Genomic DNA, 20,990 nt, shown 5'->3' on the forward strand with positions numbered 1-20,990 from the left:
GCAGTATATAGTCACTGGTAAATGGGTGTGCATTCCTGGTGTGATTATTTCACTTCCACTGGTTCTGTAAATACTGACTGAACATTCCTCTACCAACCACTGTGATAGAGATGCTAAAGTTAAAATGATGAATAAAACAGTACTATATCCATGAAATTTAGTGTAATGGAGTGTGGCACATTGTATTATTCTAATGGATGAGTAAAATTCCATATATATATATCACATTTGCTTGGTCAGTTGAGGGGTGTCTGGGCTGACTCATGCTGCAGTGAACATGGTTGTGCTGGTGGTTTTACTGTATCCTGGTTTGTGATCTTCTGGACAACTGCCCAGAAGTGGAATTACTGGTCATAGAGCAGTTCTATGTTTAGTTTTTTGCGGAACCTCCATATTGCTTTCTGGAGTGGTTACTCAAGCTTACATTCCTACCAGCAGTGTTTTAGGGTCACTATGTCCATCTTATAGATAAGGAAACTCAGTCTAAAGAGAAAGTAAGGGACTGGGAATTTGGCCTAATGGTAGAGTGCTTGCTTGCCTAGCATGTGCAAAGACCTGGGTTCCATTCCTCGGTACTCATATATAGAAAAAGCTGGAAGTGGTGTTGTAGATCAAGTGGTAGAGCTCTAGCCTTCAGGAAGCCCAAGGACAGTGCTCAGGCCCTGAGTTCAAGCCCCAGGACTGGCAAAAAAAATTAAAAAAGAAAAAGGGTAAGTAACTTGCTCACTCAAATAACTGAAGTATAGAACATTTGAAAGCATTGATTTCTCAGTTCTCAAACATTGTTACAATGCCAAGATTAGATATATGGAAAGCCTTCCTAAGAAGAAACAAGGTACACATAAAGATATTGGAATATATAGCAGAGCATCTGACCACAGAGGTGCATACATGTATAGTCCCACCTACTCGGAAGGTGGGACAAGATCATGGTTTTGGGCCAGCCCAGAACCTATGTAATACATGGCCTGTTGCCCCACCTGCTCAAATGTGGGATTATTCAAGCAAAACCACAAGTCTTAAAAAAAAACAAAAGGACATGGAGACATGTTTCAAGTGATAAAGAGTGCTTATCACCGGTCCCGAGTTGAATCCCAGTTTAACATACTTGGATAGGTGAGCTGAAAGAGAACATGGCAAGTTAAAGTTTTAAAAGTCATGATAGAGTTTAGACAGACTTACTGGAAACTATGCAGCAAATGGAAGTGACTAAAACAAATCAGGGAATGACTATTAATAAAGGCTAGGAAAAAGGGTTGAGAAAAGTCCTATGACTTTATAATACACCTTATGAAATGAAAGGAAAATCTACCACCAAAAATTTTAGTGAACTTTGTTATGTTCATTAACCTTAATCTAAGGAAATATTTTATTATAGGTCTCCTTGAAGAAAATGATATTTTCAGGAATGCTCAAGCAGGTGTTCTCATCAGCACTAATAGTCATCCAGTCTTAAGGAAAAACCGAATATTTGATGGATTTGCTGCAGGTTTGTATTTTCCCTTGGTATGGATTGTTTCTAGTGCTATAGTGTTTTTTTTTCTGATGTATTCTACTTGGGATACCTGAATGCCTCTCAATTTGACAGTGTAGTCCAAGTTCTAGATTCTTTTATTCTGTGCCAAACTTCTACTTGCTACTCATTAGTATTAAATAGGACTGGACTAAATGTGGGTCTGTACTACCATTAGGAATACTTTTTTTTTGGCCAGTCGTGGGCTTGAGCTCAGGGCCTGAGCACTGTCCTTGGACTTTCTCAAGGTTAGAGCTCTACCACTTGCGCCTCAGCACCATTTCTGGCTTTTTTCTATGTATGTGGTACCAAGGAATTGAACCCAGGTCTTCGTGCATGCTAGGCAAGCACTCTACCATTAGGCCAAACTCCCAGTCCAGGAATAGATACTTTTATGTATACAAAATCCAGACATTTCTTTTCCCTCTAGTGTGTAAACTAGCTCCTACCCAAACTTACTGTATACTATTCCTGTTTTCCCATTTAACTGTCAGCAGTGGGATATATATTTTTTTTTTCTAAGCACTAGCTTTATAGCCTTTGTAGTTTTGTGTTTAAGAAATAGCATAGTGATCCATCTGCTTGTTTGTAAATTTTACTTCAGGTATTGAAATTACAAATCATGCAACTGCAACACTAGAAGGCAATCAGATTTTTAACAACCGGTTTGGAGGCTTATTTTTAGCATCTGGTGTTAATGTGACAATGAAAGGTATGTTGGTGTCTGTTATCAGAAGCCACTGCTTTGAATCCTCCTGTCCCTCGCCAAACCATTTAGGGGGATTGGGGAAGAACACCTTTGTTATAACTTGTTCAAACCCACTTCCATTTCTGTAATCCTTTCTCCTTTTTATTACAGATAATAAAATAATGAACAATCAAGATGCCATAGAAAAGGCTGTTAGTAGAGGCCAATGTTTATATAAAATATCAAGTTATACCAGCTATCCCATGCATGACTTCTACAGGTATAATTTCTAAGTTATCTGAATTCTGGAAGTGATTCCTTTGTAAGCTGGCAGTGCCTAGCACTTTTTTGGCTGCTTGCCAGTGAAAACTACTGAAAGAACTGAATTTTTTTCATATTCTCTATACTGGCTTATAATCAATCCCATTGCTGTATAATATGTAACATACATGCAGCACTACACTAATCAAAGTATGGAGGGTTTTTTTGTTGTTGTTTGCTTTCTTTTTGCCAGTCAGTCCTGGGCTTAAACTCAGGGCCTGAGCACAGTCCTTGAGCTTTCTCAAGGTAAGAGCTCTACCACTTGAGCCCACCACACCATTTCTGGCTTTTTTTTCTATGTATGCGATTCCAAGAAAGCCAACCCTGGTCTTCATGCATGCTAGGCAAGCACTCTACCATTAGGCCAAATTCCTGGCCCAAAATATGGAGGTTTTTATCTGTAAAAGTAAAGCTTGTCATTAGATTGACTGAGTGAAAATTCTGACTTGTTTTCCAAATTGAGTTAGCCCACACTTAACTTTTTTTCCTTGCCAATCCTGGGGCTTTCTCAAGGCTAGAGCTCTACTACTTGAACCACAGCACCACTTCTAGCTTTTTTATGTATGTGGTACTGAGGAATATAACTCAGGTCTTCGTCCATGCTAAGCAAGCACTCTACCAGTAGGCCAAAAATAGTCATTCCAGGTTCAAAGTAGCAAAGCTCCTGTCTAGCTAGTACAAGGCCTAAGCTCAAATCCCAATACTTGTTTTCATACAAATGACAGAAAATATATTTTGAATTCTTGACATGTTTGAAGAAAAATAATGTAAAGTTTTGCTTTTTTTAGATGTCACACTTGTAACACCACAGATCGAAATGCCATTTGTGTGAACTGCATTAAGAAGTGTCATCAGGGACATGATGTAGAATTTATTAGACATGATAGGTATGTAACACACTTACTACTGTATTTCCCAATTCTTTTTCCCCTCATTTTCCTAATTTTTGGGTTTTCGTTTTGCTTTAGGTTTTTCTGTGACTGTGGTGCTGGAACACTGTCTAATCCTTGTACATTAGCTGGTGAGCCTACACATGATACAGACACACTATATGACTCTGCTCCACCTATAGAATCTAATACATTGCAGCACAACTGAATTCCTTCCCTAAAGAAAAAGTCCTGCCATTCTAACATCATAACTTAAAACATTTTTTGGAAGAAAATATTTGCCCATGCTACAGGAAGAGACTGTATTAAAAAAAAAAAATGGATACAAAAGGTCAGTTGACACTATGAAGCTCAAGCTACCAAAAAGAAAGTGGCAATATATTGACTCAGGATCTCAAAGCTGGGTGTTTTAGCATTACTGTGTAAAAACTTTTGAAGGGACAGAAGTGAAGAAAATAAGCTGCAATTTTGTACAGATACCAACTTTCTGAAAAGCTGGTGTTTTTACAGCTAGCATTGAATGCAGTCTAATTTGCAGTAGAATCTTCAATAGACAAGCAGCTTTGTTGCTGCCTTTATGGACATGGGTACCAATTGCTTTTGTAATACGGTAAAAATGTGAGCTAGCACTTCTGCGTTTCTTTTGATTTTTTTTAACATGTATTCAGATTGAGAAGTATGATTTTAATGCTTTAATCTCATGTAGTTTGTTTTTAATTTCAAGCAAAATCTTATTGTACTTGAATGTGCCCTGTTTTGTTAGCACACCTAGACTTGCTGTAACTGTACTCATGTCCCAGTATGTACGTTCTTTCTATGAAAGAGAAAACACTAATCTTAAATTATATCCAGCAATGTTTCTGGTATCCTTTAAGAAAAGTTAAGACTATTATTTCCTTCCCTTGTCCGTGCAGCATTCAAAAAAATCACCCCTAGAAAAAGTGAGTGTTTTAATGAGACTTCCTAGGAAGGGATGCACTGTAAAACAAAAGTATTCTTGTAACTCAGTTTTGTGAAAGGAAAAACTACTATGTTTTAAAGTACACTTCAGAAAGTCTCTTCAAAACAGTCCTGTATTTGAACTCTGTTCATAGTTTTTTTTTGAACAGTTTAGACAAAACTGCTGGAAATCTAAACAATGTCCTACAAGCTGAGACTAATGTGTGTGTGTGTGTGTGTGTGTATGTATGTATATATATATATATATATATATATATACACACATATGTATACACACACACATACATACATGCAGTCCTTGACCGTTTCATAGCTCCCCCTTCTCCCCCATTTATGTGTATTGGTGACAGTGGGTATAAACAGCCTGAAAGTGTATGCATGTACCATAACATCTAGACTTAATATATTGTGGAGTATTCAATAACCATTATGTAGAAGGTAGGTAAGAATTAAAAGGGTTTAATTTCCTAGAAAGAAATGGAAAAATGGTCATTTTTAAAAAATAAAGTTTATTAGATCATAACGTTGTCTGAATTTACCACCTTCGTCAAAGTCAATTCCAAGCTTCCAACATAGTCTATAATTCCTTTATCAAAGTCAGCAACTTATGGATAGCTTCCGAATCAATAGTTGACCTTTCACTAACCAGGCAAACTTCCCTTAAAATAAAAATAAAAAGTTGTCATTTAAACTTTGTCATGGTGTATCATCCCTCCCCCTTTCCTATTAAAAATGTATTAAGAGCAATCATTTAGTAATATGATATAATTACCGAAATAACTGTAGTGACTGATTCATCTTCTCAAATTCTCTTGCTTTTCTATGTCCCTTCTGAATAACTTCCTCTGGAAGATTTGCAAGCCTTGCTGCATTAAAGCCATAGCTCTTAGGACAAGCTCCCTTAATGAACTTATACAGGAAAGTAATTGTCTCCTGGCTGGGATCTTCACATTCATTTTCTACCATGCATGCCTTAAAAAAAAGAAAAAAAAAAAATTGCTAGCAGTTGAAATGCCCAATTGGTCCCCTCCAAAGTAAGCAATGTTTGAATAAACATTTTGCACATACCATATGTCCTAAGCGCACAGAAGCATTTTTAGAATAATCTTCTACTAATGAATGGTAATGGGTAGAAAACAATGTACGACACTTTATGGTCTCAGCAAGTTCTTTAACAACAGCATTTGCTATTGCTGTCCCATCAAATGTTGCAGTACCTCTTCCTGTGGAAATGAAATACATGTATGTTACACAACTGGCTTATTGTAACAAAATGGATGTGCATCTCACAAGTGAATGCAAAAAAGTATGCCAGAGCAGTGTTGTCTGTCTGTAATATAACTAGCCACTTGGGGTGAGGCAGAACAACCTAGGCAAAATAGTCATATCTGTGTCAAGAAAAAAGGAAATACAAGTAAAATACAAATTACCTAAAAATACCAGTTCCCCAATTTTTTTGGGGGGGGGGTCAGTCCTGGGGCTTGAACTCAGGGCCTAAACACTGTCCTTGGGCTTTCCTCAAGGTTAGCATGCTACCACTTGAGCCACAGCACCACTTCTGACTTTTTCTATATATGTGGTACCAAGGAATCAAACCAAGGTCTGCATGCATGCTAGGTAAGCACTCTACCATTAGGCCAAACTCCCAGCCCTTATATGCCCAAATTTTAAGAGATTTAGCCTGGGCTACAGCCACTTGTCTAGCAAGTGAAGCCCCCTAAGTGTAAAAGGAGAAGGGGGCAGGAGAAGCCTTGTACTCTTCTTTGTACAAGTCTTAGCAATTCCCTGTGGCATGGAGCTTTTGAGTATTGCTCAAGTCTAGAAACTTACTTAATTATTAAAATCTGTTAATTCTGGAACAATCAAAAACATTCATCTTTTATAACTATCAGTTTGGCAAGTGGCGAATAGCTATTGTAAGCTACTTACATGTTCCCCAGATAATTGGGGGGAGGGGTGTCAGCCGTGGGTCTTGAACTCTAAGGCTGGGCGATGTCCCTGAACTCTTCAGCCCAAGGCTATTGCCCTACCCCTGAAGCCACAGAGCCACACTTCCCATTTTCTAGTGGTTAATTGGAGTTGAGTCTCTTGGTCTTTAGTGTCTGACTGGTTTTGAACATGAACCGTGGTCATCAGATCTGAGCCTCCTGAGTAGCTAGGATTATAGGTGTGAGCCAACCATGCCCAGCTCCCCAGATAATTTTTTAGAAAAATTCTTTGTACTTCAATGAAAATTTTGTCTTACCTAATTCATCCATAAGCACTAGGGAATGTGCTGTTGCATGCATAAGAATGCTGGCAGTTTCACTCAATTCAACAAAAAATGTGCTTTCACCTATAAAAGAAAAGGTCATTGTATAATATCTGAAGTATTTCATAAAACACCATACATCAGGTTTAAATGACTCATACACAAGAGGCAATTTATTTGATTTAGGTGTGAAGGAAAAGAAGTACTCACCTGACATTATCCTATCTGAGGCACCAAGTCTAGTAAACACTCGATCAACTGGTGTGAGCCTACATACTTCAGCAGGTACATAACAACCCAACTGGGCCAGTACAGCTAATAGACCAGCCTGTGAAGGTAGGAAAGGTATTTTATGATTGGTATTAAAAAAAAAAAAAACAAAAAAACCCAAAACCCTAGGTAACATTTGTCCTAAGACTTCTTAAGGAATAAGGCACTTGAGATTCACTCTTGAAACACTCGCTCTAAAGCTGCTCGCAGTGGCTCACGCCTGTAATTCTAGCTACACAGGAGGCTGAGATCTGAGGATCATGATTCAAAGCCAGCCCAGGGCACTAAAGTTAGTGAGACTCATCTCCAATTAACCACTAGAAAATGGGAAGTGGCTCTGTGGCTCAAGGGGTAGGGTGGTGGTAGCCTTGAGCTAAAGAGCTCAGGACAGCAGTGCCCAGGCCCAGAGTTCAAGTCTTAATGACTGACCCCCCCCCCCAAAAAAAAGACTGGTTCTATTAAACCCACATGTGCTAAGCCCAATCAAAATGCTTTTAGGACCTCTTTTTCTGAGCCTGGCATCTATAACATACTACACCAGTGAACCCAACCCTGTGAGAACAGAACAAAATGGGAACTGCTTACACACAGATCAAGTGAATCTACTTCAGGGAATCCAATTCTGTACCATTTTATTTTTAATCCCTGGTGTGTAAAGAGAAAGTAGGCTATCATGTCTTCCCTAAAAGCAGTTCACCAGTAGTCAACAAGGCTATTTTATGTACTTCCTTGTCAGAGTAAGTTTACTAGTCTTTTACAAGGATTCTTGCCAGTGAGTAATTTTAAAAGGACCAAGGGACAAGAGGGTAAAAGTATGTAACTCAAAAACTTCTAGAAGCACATGCAAAACCCCTGGTGCCATCACCAGCACAAAAATGAACAAAGTAACATTTTATGAATATGCCTATCATGAAACCTCCCGCCATCCCTAGCACAAGGTTTTCCCTTTGCATTCTAAAATTCTGCTATATGAAAAATGATTCATTCTTAGTATAACAAGTTTCTTTTGCAACAGGGTTGCTGAGTATTTAACCCAGAACCTCATGCATGCTAAGCACACCACCACTGAGCTATGTAAATTACATTTCCATTAATAGAACATGAAGAAATCACCTGTCTTATAAGTGTGGATTTGCCTCCCATATTCGGCCCAGTAACAAGCACACAAAAAGCTTTGCTACTTTCCTCCTCTCCCTTGCAGCCTATTAGAATGTCATTAGGAATAAAATCATCTCCAAAATATGTCTTTGTAATGCAGGGATGTCGTGATCCTTTAAGCTCTAAGAACGGGAGAGTGTTTTCTTCTGGTAACAAAATTACCGGGCGACACATAGGACCATCACCTCCTTGACTATAGTTAGCTAGGCACAGTAAAACATCTGTTAAAAAGAATAAAAGTAAGAATTCATCATTGGGGAGTTTCTTGAGTAAACTCACATACCCTACAAAGTTCTATAAAATCTACTCAGATGCATTTTGCTTTCTGAAAGACACATGCTTTTTCTAGCAACTAGTCAATGGTACCTTACTACTATGTAATCTGGCTACTGAAAATAACTTAGCGGCCTAAGTGTTTTATATCTTCATTTTATATATATATATATATATATATATATATATATATATATATATATACACACACACACACACACACACACACACACACACTATGTTGCCTATTTGACAGAATTCTAGAGCATAATAGTTGAAGCAGAATGGTCTAGGAGTTGTTATATAATATTAAAATCTTAGGAACCAGATAATTTAACCAACTTCAAATATCCAAGCTAAGTTTCTTAGCATACCCTAAAAACAGAAATACTACGTATTGGACAGTAAGTTCAGATCAAACCAATTTTGTGTTACATATGGAGTATAACTCAGTTGTACAGTGCATGCTTGACATCCAAGGTTCAATACCTAGCACCAACAAAACCATTTTTTTAATCTCAGCAAATTATTATACTTGCACTTAAGTGCAAGTCTAATCTAAAATCTACATCTAAATCATAACATTTAAAGACTTCTGAGATTTAAAAAACACCTGGGGGGGAATACTTTATGAACATGAAATCCTCAGTTCAATCCCAAGCACAGCAAGTGAATTTTTAAAATTTAGAAAGTGAAAATTAGACATGCAAGATAGCTCAACCTGAAATCCTATTTTACTTAAGGAGGCAATATAGAAGGATTGCCAACACAGGCAAAAAAAATTTTTTTAACACCATAATCTCAATTTACAGAAGTTGGGTATGGAACTGGGAATGTAGCTTAGTGGTAGAGTGCTTGCCTAACATTCATGAAGCCCTGCGTTTGATTCCACAGTACCACAAAAACAGAAAAGGCTGGAAGTGGTGCTGTGGCTCAAGTGGTAAGAATTCTACTAGCCTTGGGCAAAAGAAGTTCAAGGACAATGCCCAGGCCCCAAGTTCAAGCCCCAGGACAGGCAAAAAAAAAAAAAAAGTTGGGTATAAGGGCTTACAACTCTTCCCAGCTAGCTGAAAGCATAAATGGAATTCTGATCCTGGCAGCCCAGGCATAAATACAAGATTCTCTTCAAAAAAAACAAAGCAAAGGGGGCTGAGCGGCTCAAGTGATAGACAGCACTTGACTAACAAGTACAGAACTTGACTAACAAGTACAGAATTCAAATTTAAATCTCAATACTGCCCAAACCCTGAAAACTGTGATTAGGTGCAGGGGCATACCTATAATGCCAGCTACCTGGGAGGCAGATAGGACTGCAGTTCAAGGCCAGTCCAGCCTAAAAAGCTACTGACATAGTGTGTCATCTAATCCTATGCTATGAAGTAGGGACTGAGGTCCAAGGTCAGCCCAGGCAGAAGTGGGGAGATCCTATCTGAAAATTAGCTTCATCAAAATGACATGCAGGGTTCAAATCCTCTGCTGCTCCCCACTACTCCTAGCCCAAGTGAAATTTGACATAATACTGCTGAAAACCTTGAAATTTATTGAAATAAAAGATTATCCCAGGGGCCGGGAGTTTGGCCTAGTGGTTAAAGTGCTTGCCTAGCATGCATGAAGACCCGGGCTCGATTCCTCGGTACCACATACATAGAAAAAAGCCAGAAGTGGTGCTGAGGCTCAAGTGGTAGAGCTCTAGCCTTGAGAAAGTCCAAGGACAGTGCTCAGGCCCTGAGCTCAAGCCCAGGACTGGCAAAAAAAAAAAAAAAAGATTATCCCAATATTACGACTTTCTTCTTTTGTGGTACTAGGAGTTGAACTCAGGACTTCACACATATCGGGTGGGCACTCTAGCACGTGAGCTGTGCTCTCCACCTGGTAATTTTTTTGTCAGCTGTGAGGCTAGGTGCTGTCGATGAGCTCTCTTGTTCAAGGCTATCGCTCTACCATTCTGAGCCAGAGCACCACTTCCACTTTTCTGGTGGGATTTTTCTTCCTGGGCTGGTTTTAAACTGCAATCCTCAGATCTCAACCTCCTGAGTAGGATTACAGACATGAGCTACCAACTCCTGGCCACATGGTAATTTTTATTAATCTTGTTCAACACTTGTTACTGTTAGCAACAAGTATATATGCATGTGTCAATATCTTGGGTTATTCTACTAGGACATAGCATTACTAACAAAAGCCTGAGAAATAAAATCATTGAAACTCTTACCCAACACTGCAATGCATCCTACAGCAGACTGCCAGTCCTTGTAATTTTTATCAAAGTTATAGAACAGTCGCCGCATACAGTCCTTTAGCGATACATCTCTACGTTCTTCAGCATTTATCAGATTAGCCAACTTTTTCTCAATAGTTTTGGTCCAGTATCGTTTACAACCTTTCCTGGTAGATTTCAATTCATATTCTTCTGGCAGATTCCTGGTGGTAAAATTCTCTGGAATTTCCAACTGGTAACGGTTCCTACCAATCCCCCAGTAGACAATGCTCCTACAGCCAATTCGATTACGCTGTTTCTCTAAGTACTCCAGGAGGCTCTGTTCATTTTCTCTTATGTCAGCAAGTGCTTGGTCATAATCAGCATCAAATCCTGCTTTGGGAATGATCAATCCAGTCTTTCGAGCCTTTTCGTGGTCAAAGGCTGTATCCCATCGGTTCAGTTCTGCAGTTAAGTCAGGAAAGCGACCTTCAGGATTTTTTGCCTGTGGAGTCACAATCTGCCTAAGAGTTTTGGACTTAAAACCTTCAGTGACTTCTCCCATAATCTCTATAATTTTACATATTACTTTGAATCCTTCCAGAGCAGAAAGAAAATCAATTATCTTTTTTTTACTGTATGTGGTTTCTTCATACATTATAGCCCTGCTGTCTGGGTGGTCGTGGTTCTTTAAGGGAAATCCAACATGATGAATTTTACTCAGGAGTCTCTCAAGATCTGGAAGCTTTTTTAGAAGGTCTGCAACTTCAGAGATTTTGTCAGGTAGTACCATGAGGTCTTCTATGGCATCTAGGCGATCATTGATGGCAGAAGGGCTACAGAGTGGGGCACAAAGCCATTGTTTCAGAAGCCGCTTTCCAAAGGGAGTATGGCAGGTATCAATCCTCTCTATCAAGGTCCCTTCAGTAGAACTATTTGTCCCATTCAGAAAAATCTCCAAGTTGCTTAATGTCACTGCATCTAGCACCATACGCTGACTGGCTTTAGTAAAGATAGCACCAGGTTTTGTAGTACCGGCCATATCAAAATCCAAAGGAATATATTCCTCAAAATTTGCCATAGATAAAAGTTCCTGATCAATACAGCATTTTTTGAGGTAAAAGACACAACCACCGAGAGCAGAAAGGGCCAACTCACTTTTCTCTCCTGGTGTCAATCCAATGGAATCTGAATCTGAAGTCATACCTTTAAGCACCTGGGGCAATGCAACTCCACTGCCCTCACTTATCTTTTCAGTAAAATATCCTTCTTCAAGGAGTGTTCTTAAAGTTTTAGTTGCATCCCAAAATTGGGAGCCAGGTACCAGACCTTCCTGAAGGGAAGATGATAATGAACCCTTCAGAAGTATCTTAGTTTCTGCTGAAAGATTTCCTTTTTCAAATAAGACTTGTACTGGAGGATAATGTGCTACTAGAGTCCTCAACCTGGAACAATGGCGATCATCTGAAAACTGACCTATGAAAAACTTTCCCAGTGAAGTATCAACAAAGCATACACCATATACACGACTGTGGCCAGCAAATTCTTCCTCTTTCTCTTTGAGGCTAAGAAGATACTTACTGTAGTTCTCAGAGGGCTCACCTTCCAGCACACTGTAAGTCTGTGTACCCTTGGTAATGATCCTACAAATTTCCCTCCTTACCACCCTATCAAACTTAGATATATGTGCCATCTTCCGGCATCTTGCTTCCATCATTTCTGGAGTTTCAGTCTGTTCCACTCGTGCTACTTTATAGCCCTTTTGTACCAAGGAATCTGAGTATCTTCCAAATGCTATTTCAGGAAAACCAGAATGAGCCCAACTGCCTTTCATGAACACCAGCCCCAGTTCATTGACTCCAATAACAGCATCCATATGATAGAGTTCATAGAACTTCCCCACCTTATAAAAGATGACAAGATCAAAATTTTGAGACTTAATTTGCCACCACTTTCTCATCCCAGGAGTACAGGAATTAAGGAAATCTTCAGGCACATAGAGAGTAGATGGATCAAAATCTGGGTGATCAGGCCACCTCTTGCGTTCATCTCTTCTCTTTTCCTTCTTAAGCCATTCTAAAGTTTCATGATACCAGACAGTAGGGGAGCTGTTGTCATCACCTCCACTCACATGGACTTGTGATTCAGAATTTTGAGGGGTAGAAAAACCACTCAACGTGGTCTTATTTCCCAAAAGTCCAGTTATGCATTTGGTGTTTGCAGGTGTTTCCTTCGAAACTTTGGCGGGTGTTTCCTTTGAAACTTTGGCAGGTGTTTCTTTTGAACTTTTCCTTTTAAATGTGCTGCCTCCAGTCATCATTCTCTTCCGCTTTGGAGCAGCTTTGACAGGGCTGTTCAGACCATCACTCTCACTGTCTCCCATTCCACTACTCACTTCATCACTGCTACCATCCTTAGCATCGGGCTTGAATTCCACGTCAGAGTCTCCAGCACTCTCCGAGTCTGACAGGACCCTTCGTTTTTTTGCTTGCCGGCTGCTTCTCCTAGGTCCTTGCTTCTGAGGCTGCATTTCATCTTCACTCTCCTTTTCTGATGAATAAGTTGCACGTACCTGACAGACAAGGACACAATATTTAAAAATAAAGGGCTGGGACCCATGTAAAAGGTCCTAGGTCAAATCTCTAGCACCACAAATAATAAAAGCAAGATTTGAAAAACTACAGTAATGCTGTGGAGTCTCTCGGTATGCACCTCCAGAAATTATCAACTTTTCCTTCTTAGTATCATTCGTGAAGTTAATGAAAAACATAAGTGTCCTGGCTAGGCCTGATGATGGCCTGTAATCAATCCCAGCACTTGAAAGGCTAAGGTAAGAGGATCATGAGTCTGAAGACAATCTGAGCAAGAAACTACTGGAAGCACTGTAGTGGGGTTGTTTGATGACGACCAACTGTTGAGATTCTATATCTAACCCATGTTTCAAGGTAAGAGATGTGCACATATATACATGGTTTCACAATGAAAGACATGTATGCATCAAAATTAAGTCACATTACTACTCCCCATTACCATTGTTTTTCTCAGCTACCCACCCCCTACCACCCTCCACCACTATTTGAATGGATATCCCACCTCTGTCTCTTCCTCATCTTCTGTCTCTGAGGGCTCATCACACACTGCCATTTCAAGCCTCTTAATCTTGTCTTTCTTTAAGGCTTCATCTGCACGTTGCATTGCTCTGAGTATTTCAGACTTTGAACTATAAAAATGACCGCCCTTTTGGGCTTCCTGTGATTTTGAACCTAGAAACATATTTACAAATAAGAACTTGTTGGATGAATAGTTGGCTCAATCTACAACTGAATTTCTAATGCACTGTTATTTTGTTAACCCATATAGATAAATCAATAAAACCTAAAAGGAATTTTTCAGGAAAAAGCTATCATTGAAATTGGAATTGCCATTTTTACTTCTTGAAATTGCCCTAACTGCTGACTCACCAAGATCACAATTTCTTGTAATGATTTGGGGCCATGACCCTATACAAGAATGGCATACTTCTTCAAGTAAAGCAAATATAAATTTGGTTTTGAAACACTTTCTAAAGTGAGGTCCAAAAAGCAGTTAGAGCAGATAGACCTAAATAAATGAATAACCCTAGGATCTATCACTTAGAGGACTCCAAAGGAGAATTTTTTTTCCCAGTCCTGGGGTATGTGGTACCAAGGAACTGAACCCAGGTCTTCATGCATGCTAGGCAAGCACCCTACCACCAGGCCAAAATCCTGGCCCCAAAGAAGAATTAGAAGAAAAAAATTCAAAATGAACTTTAACATTCCCTGCTTTAAAACTTTCCTCTATTATATTTAAAATTGGATTTCACAGGGCTGAGAATGAATAAAGTTAAATGGCAAGGCCGGGAGTTTGGCCTAGTGGTAGAGTGCTTGCCTAGCATGCACGAAGACCCAGGTTTGATTCCTCACTACCACATACATAGAAAAAGCCAGAAGTGGTGCTGTGGCTCAAGTGGCAGAGCTCTAGCCTTAAGAAAGCCAAGGACAGTGCTCAGGCCTAGAAGTCAAGCTCCAGGACTGGCTCCTCAAAAAAAAAGTTAAATGGCAGAATATTTGCCTAGTTTGTGAGACCCTGGGTTTGAACTGAAAGAGTAGGCATGCACCAGCCGAAGTGAGGCTAAACATGCAGAACTGCTAATGTCTGTAGTAAGAGTAGGCCTAAGAAATCTGTACTTCCAATTAGAAATAGAGCCCAAACAGACTAACGGTAGACAATCTTGGGCCTAATATAGTATGTATCTTTGTCACAGCATCACAGATCCATGTTGCATCCTATTTTTGCTTCTTTCAAGATGAAAACAGCTTACCCTTCTCATACTTGAGTTTCATAGTTTTAACCCCAATCATGAAATAAATTTTCCTTTAAGGGCTTTAACTGCTAAAAATAGTTGTAAGCTATTCAAAGACACAGAAATAAAAGTTCCAAATCACATAACTGAAGACCAGCTGCATCTCATCTCATACTTTCACCATGACAGAACTCTCACAACTGCCAGTCTTACAGTCTACAAGGAAATAACATGTAATTTCACTATATACAAGTTCTTTCTCATTCTCACACAGAGGTGAATCTTAGCTCTTACCTGTATATGGCTTTAATAGCCTTTTGCTGACCCAACCCCTTGCTGGGTTGTCATCAAAAAACTGCACATGAACACGGGTTGATTTCCCTTTCTCCCGGATGAATGTGCCATCAAAGGGATGGTTGTAAACCATGCAAGGCCACCAGGGGTAACCCTCCATCTTGGCCCAAACTAAATCACCTGGTGAGAAGTCGCAGGAACTGCTGCCAAAAAACAATACGTTACTTGGTTAATATTCGGTTAAGTTACTTCAAACACAATTATCTATACAGATGATTCCAAACAAGCTGTAAAACTCATGAAGACTTCTGGTCTTAATATTCAAACATAGAAGTCCCAAAATCAGCCAGATGCTCACACTTAAAATCCTAGCTGCTAAAGAGGCCGAGATCTGAAGGTTATGGTTCCAAGCCAGCTGGGGCAACACAAATTGAGAAACTCTTTTATCTCCAGTTAACCAGTTGTGTAGCTAAGTGGTACCGCACCGGCCTAGGCAAAAAAAAAAAAAAAGGGGGGGGGGGGGTAAACAAGAGTACAAGAGCCAAATTCAAGCCCCAGGACAAAAAGAAAAAAAAAGAAAGAAAAAGACCAAATTTCCAATGGATTTTAAAACACAAGCAATCTTCATTGTTTTTGTAACTCTAGTACTTAAGAAACTACTCAGAATGATTTCAAGTTTAAAAATCCATGACAGAATTCTGATTCCATGGAGGCAGAAAGAAGATAGACTGACAGACTGAAAAACAAGTGTTTGCCTGTGTGACTCATGTAGTAGGAAGAACATTTGCAAGGCTCTGAGTTCAATCTCTGGAAATGAAGGAAAAAGTCATATTGAGTCAGAACCTACCCTCTAATATCTATCAAAGAAGACCTAATCACAGTAATCAGGAAGACATACTGATTATAACTATGCTAAATATATCGTCTGACTCATTAAACTTTGTTTAAAATTTTCCAGTTCCTGTGTATTTCAAATACTCCAAAAATTATGTAGTACTATGACCCTCTACCTCCCAAACTATCTTTACAGAAAAAAATATTTCTCAACAAACAAGTGCTTAATTTTTTTAAGGAGAGGAAGGGGAAGAGGGAAGACTGTAGCTAGAGGACTTTACAGAAGAGTTGGTCAGCAGCTGTTGATTCCTAAGCAAGTGTATTAAGTCAGTCTTCACTAACTACAATCTTAAAATAAGCACAATACAGCAAGAAAAAGAGGGAAGTGGCAGAGCACTAGCCTTGTGCAAAAAGTGTCCCGGGACAGTGCCTGGGCCCTGAGTCAAGCCCCAGTACTGGCAAAATAGCTACTCTGGAGGCTAAGATCTGAGGATCAAGGTTCAAAGCCAGCCCGGGCACTAAAGGACCTGAGACTCATCTCCAATTAACCTCTAGACAATGGTCTTGGCTCAAGGGTAGGGCAGTAACCTTGAGCCCAAGAGCTCAGGGACAACACCCTGACCAAGTTCAAGCCCCATGACCCACAAAAAAAAAAAAAAAAAAAAAAGCCCCAAATTCAAGGAAAGTAGGAGGGAAGTGAACTCCAAGGGCTTAAGATTGAGTTGAGAGGTCCATCAGGTCCTCATTGCAAACTCCTCCGAGAAGTGGAGGAGGGACCACAATAACTCAAGTTCCTCACAGAAACCTTTCAGGCATGTGGAAGTCCTCATTTGCATTTTTTCATATCTATAAAATATGAAAAAATAGCACTATCTTATACAGGAATAAGTTACTCATTCTAATTTTATCCTTTAAGTCTCATAAGAGCTGTTTACCTGAGAACTGTCAATTGTGCAAATGTAGTATAATCTTACTGTGAATGTTTTAAGTCTCTGCGTCAAGAATGATGTCTCCTTTCCAAAGTACCCAACTTTATAAAAATTGAATATAAAATGTCTTTTTTAAAGGTCATCATTACTTGAAATACAAATATGCACCCTCAATAGGGGAAAAACAAAATGTGAGCTCACACTCCTAAGGGCACAAAAAGACTTCTCCAATTTACCTCCAGAAAACAGGAAGTAGGGCTTGCCTCAAGGGTAGAGTGGTAGGTAGCCTTGAGCTGAAGAGTTCAAGGGACAGTGCCTAGGCCGAGTTCAAGCCCCATGTCCCCTGCACCAAAGTGTGTATGTGTGTGTGTATGTGTGTGTGTATGATATGTATATATATCATAAAAATGTTAAGACTACAAAAATCTAGTAACGAAAGTTAAGCATGGTAATGTATCCAGTCTCAATTACTCCCAAGGTTGGGGGCTCCAGTCCTAAAGCTTTAAGAAAAAGTGATGCACTTTTAAAATCTTGACCCCAGGAACAGTTGTTTCCAAGCCAAAGAGAACTATGCAAGTATTGCAATAAAACTTTTGAAGCATTTCCTAATTAAAATGTCAATGCCAACAAAACGAATTTAAATCTACAGGTGCTTGTATGTATGTCTGTGTTTGTGTGCACGTGCACTGTGGGAGACAGTACCCTGGACCTCACACAAGTGCTCTACCACTGAGAAACACCCTTCACTCAATTCACTCATTTTTTTTTTTTTTTTTTTTGGCCAGTCCTGGGCTTGAGCTCAGGGCCTGAGCAATGTCCTTGGATTTTCTCAAGGCTAGAGCTCTACCACTTGAGCCTCAGCACCACTTCCGGCTTTTTTCTATGTATGTGGTACCGAGGAATCGAACCCGGGTCTTCATGCATGCTAGGCAAGCACTTTAACCACTAGGCCAAACTCCGGGCCCAATTCACTCATTTTTGTGTATATAAACTTAACTCCTTACAGGTAACTTTAAATTTTCATTTCTATTAACTGTGCATTTTCCAAGAATTCAAGAATGCTACAGTAAAAGGAACATATCTCAATACAATCAAATATTTAGTTTTCTACCATAAGTACTGTAAGTGTTGGTATTAATTAAATCAATTTTAAAAAAGTTGTATCAGTGTAAGATTCTACAAAGATACTGCCAACAAAAATGTGGCCTTTCTTTTTACAATAACTTGTAATAATTGACATTACTTGGAAAATATTAGCACAAATGTTCAGGAGAAATCTCAAGAAAAGAACCCACAACTTAACAGAAGATCTGACATACTTTTTCTTGTCTATGAAACAAATACTTCAAATTTTTACTGTCCTCATCAACCTTATTCAACAGTAAGAAACAGTATAGCCTTCACTCACAGCTGTTTAACAGAATAATACTCCAACTCTGAATGAACTTAAGGTCCAACTACTTTTCTTATATTTCATAAACATCACTCCAACTCCTGCCTCCTTCTCCTCTTCCATAATCTAATCACCAACACTCGTTTACCTCTTAGGACTCTAAACTCTAACCATCTCCAGCCACTAGATGCCTTTCCCTAATACCAAATCAGTGTCTTACGAGATCTCCCTACAAAAACACTTCAGCCAGAGTGATGTTTCTACAGCATAAAATGTCCTCTTCTGGATTCTCAAAACAGGAGGATCAGCCATAAAGAAAAGGCTAGAAACAGTGAAAGCCAGGCATAATCTCATCTACTCCAATGCTACAGACAATAGGATGCAGTTTGAAGCCAGCCTAGGCCTTGGCCTCTGTGTCAGAAAACAGACACAGAGAACACACAAGAGACTCGGGATAGCAGATTTCTTCACAATTTACTTCAGAAGGGCGCCAATGCCTCTGTGCCCGGAGCTAGGTAGGCAGGCACACACTGCGGGGTGGTCGCTCAGATTTTATACCAATCCAAGTTGTCGCTCTTTGCCAAAAGAGTTAGGATCCCATTCTATTTACAATTGGTTACCACGGTGATGGAGGTAATACAAAAAGTTGAAAGCACTCCAACCATAGTAAAAAATTCCCACTCAAAGGGGGTCTATCTGTCACTGGCTGGGAACTGGGTGACAGATGGTTCCAGTTGGAAGAGGCTGGTAAAATCGACGGAAAGTTCCCATTCAAGTGGGGGAGGGAGGTGTCTATTCTCTAACTGTTGATAAGGACATCTATCCTAGACATGGCTACTTACAAACACAGAAAACAGTTACAGCTCAAGTCAAGAAGCAAATCAGTCCAGGAACTATCAGTGCTAAGAAATATCAGTGCGGAATGGTGACTGGTTATAAGACAGAGACGTTTTGGTTCGACAGAGATTCCCCCCCCCCCCCCCCCCCCCCGTCACACTGACACTGCTTCTCCGTCAGTTCACACAGCTACCATTTCATTCTGCAGCTAACGCAGTAAAAGCAAGCTTTTCAAAATGTCTCCCGCTGCCTGGCTAAATGGCCAGCCAAACCGACACATCAAACCACCCTGGAAAGCTGCGGCAGGCCAGCTGCCCCCTCGGCGTCCACACTCCGTATGTAGCCCGGGTCCAGATTAAAGGTCTTTCAAAAGTCACCAACGAACTCTCCAAAACCACAAACGTTGACACCATTCCTTCGCCTGAAGCCGTGAATGAACACATCCTCTGAAGGTAACAACTACTGGAATTTCCACATGGGGCAAAAAAAACATACCGAGTCCTGCCATTTCGTGGGTCTCCCAGCACCAGCTTTCTACCTGGGGGAGGGCCCCGCCCCCGCAGCCTCGCCGTCCAATCAGGCCCCTCGCCCGCGCAGGACACGCCCCCAACGCGCACCTCCACATTCGACCCCCGAGCCCAGCATCCTGTCCCAGGGCTCCACTTCCCTATGAATGGAGCCTCAAACGTCTTCTGGAACCCCAAATCACTGTCGGACAAAGAAACACTGCTTTCCGGACCCTAGCGTCCAAGACACGGGAGCCCGGCCTCCTTTCCCCATCTTTCCCCTCCCCCGCCCGCACTAAGCGGGCCAGGCTCCCTTTTCCTGCCTTACCCCCCCTCAGCTCTCACTTCCTGCGCCCCCCTGCCAAGAGCTGCGAGCACCTCCCCCCTCCCTCCCCTGAACAGGCCCTCTCCGGGACCCCGTGTTCTCCCCTTCCGCCCCGAAGAACCCCAACTCTGCGCGCCTGCCCCGCGCCAACCTTTCCCCTTGCAGTTTACTCTGGTTGCAAACAACGCTAACAACTCCGAGCTCAACACTCTCGACCCACCCGTGCCGCCCCATCTCCCCCCAGCCCAGCTCCCGGCCGCAAACTCCCCACCACCACCCCGCTACCTTGCCGGGGCCGCAGGCTGAGCCGAGCTCCGCAGCCTTCCATTGAGACTCTTGGCTTCCGGCGGCGACGACTCGACTGCCTGGGGCCCGGGCTCAGGCCCAGCCTCGCTCTCGGCCGCATCCCCGCCGAGGGTAGGGGAGGCCCCAGTGGCGGCGGAGCTGCGACCTTCGCTAGAGGCCCCTGCCTTCTTGGCATTATTCAGCGCCGGAGACTTGGGGAAGAAGCTATATAGCGTGCTCTGTCGCGACATTGCGACGGTCGGAAAACCAACCGTCCGCTCGGGTCGTGCACCTAAAGGGGCCTTCCCCACCGCGCGGCTCCAGCTGGCGGGAAACCTGGAGGAGGAGGGGGAGGTGCGACTCGCCGGAGGTACGCGGGCCGCGGCAGCCAATCAGCGGGCGCTTCGGCCTGCGCGGGCGGCGTGCGCGCTAGGCCCCGCCCCCGGCGCGCAGCGACGTGGGGAAGGAGGGGTCTGCACCGCGGGCGGCGACCTGCTGATCCGAAGGCGGAGCGTGGGTGGAGGCTGAGGCCACGCCCCTGCCCGGGATCTGTAGCTCTTCTCCGAGCGGGTGGCGGTGTCGCCAGCCCTGAAAGCCATTGCTAGCTGGAAAGCGCACCCTGGCCGCGCACCCTTGCCCCGAAGGCGGCGGCGGCGGAAGGGGCGCGCACGGGCCGGTGGGAAAGCCTCTGATTGGAGCGATTTACCCTAGTTGAGGCGCGCTAGGCCCTCAAGTGTGGTGG

At 41.6% G+C, this 20,990-nt stretch overlaps 2 protein-coding genes across 5 annotated transcripts in view; one reads left to right on the top strand and one right to left on the bottom strand.

Annotated features, from left to right (window-relative positions):
- Fbxo11 (F-box protein 11) overlaps positions 1–4,895 on the top strand; it is an 83,518-nt gene extending 78,623 nt beyond the window's left edge. For all 3 annotated transcript variants that reach the window (XM_090336985.1, XM_090336984.1, XM_090336986.1), the window contains exons 19-23: positions 1,379–1,489; positions 2,118–2,225; positions 2,373–2,481; positions 3,311–3,409; positions 3,491–4,895. In XM_090336985.1, coding sequence (XP_090193111.1) covers positions 1,379–1,489; positions 2,118–2,225; positions 2,373–2,481; positions 3,311–3,409; positions 3,491–3,620 — 557 coding nt within the window. In that variant the 3' untranslated portion in view covers positions 3,621–4,895. The remainder of the gene's footprint in view (positions 1–1,378; positions 1,490–2,117; positions 2,226–2,372; positions 2,482–3,310; positions 3,410–3,490) is intronic.
- Msh6 (mutS homolog 6) lies at positions 4,862–20,553 on the bottom strand. 2 transcript variants are annotated; one of them, XM_090336983.1, is made up of 10 exons: positions 20,249–20,553; positions 15,140–15,342; positions 13,615–13,784; positions 10,537–13,093; positions 8,007–8,272; positions 6,834–6,951; positions 6,618–6,707; positions 5,441–5,595; positions 5,145–5,344; positions 4,862–5,031 (listed from the first exon to the last, which is right to left on the bottom strand). In XM_090336983.1, the coding sequence occupies exons 1-10, from the start codon at positions 20,497–20,499 to the stop codon at positions 4,950–4,952; spliced, it is 4,092 nt and encodes a 1,363-aa protein (XP_090193109.1). In that variant the 5' UTR covers positions 20,500–20,553; the 3' UTR covers positions 4,862–4,949. The 2 variants fall into 2 exon arrangements, with proteins under 2 accessions (XP_090193109.1, XP_090193107.1); XM_090336981.1 differs by lacking the exons at positions 4,862–5,031; positions 5,145–5,344; positions 20,249–20,553 and adding an exon at positions 19,628–19,671 and having other exon boundaries at positions 5,354–5,595.
- Between the last annotated feature and the right edge of the window lie 437 nt (positions 20,554–20,990).

This window comes from Megascapheus bottae, chromosome 7 (assembly GCF_031878675.1).
Source record: "Megascapheus bottae isolate mThoBot1 chromosome 7, mThoBot2.hap1, whole genome shotgun sequence".
NCBI classification, from domain to species: domain Eukaryota; kingdom Metazoa; phylum Chordata; class Mammalia; order Rodentia; family Geomyidae; genus Megascapheus; species Megascapheus bottae.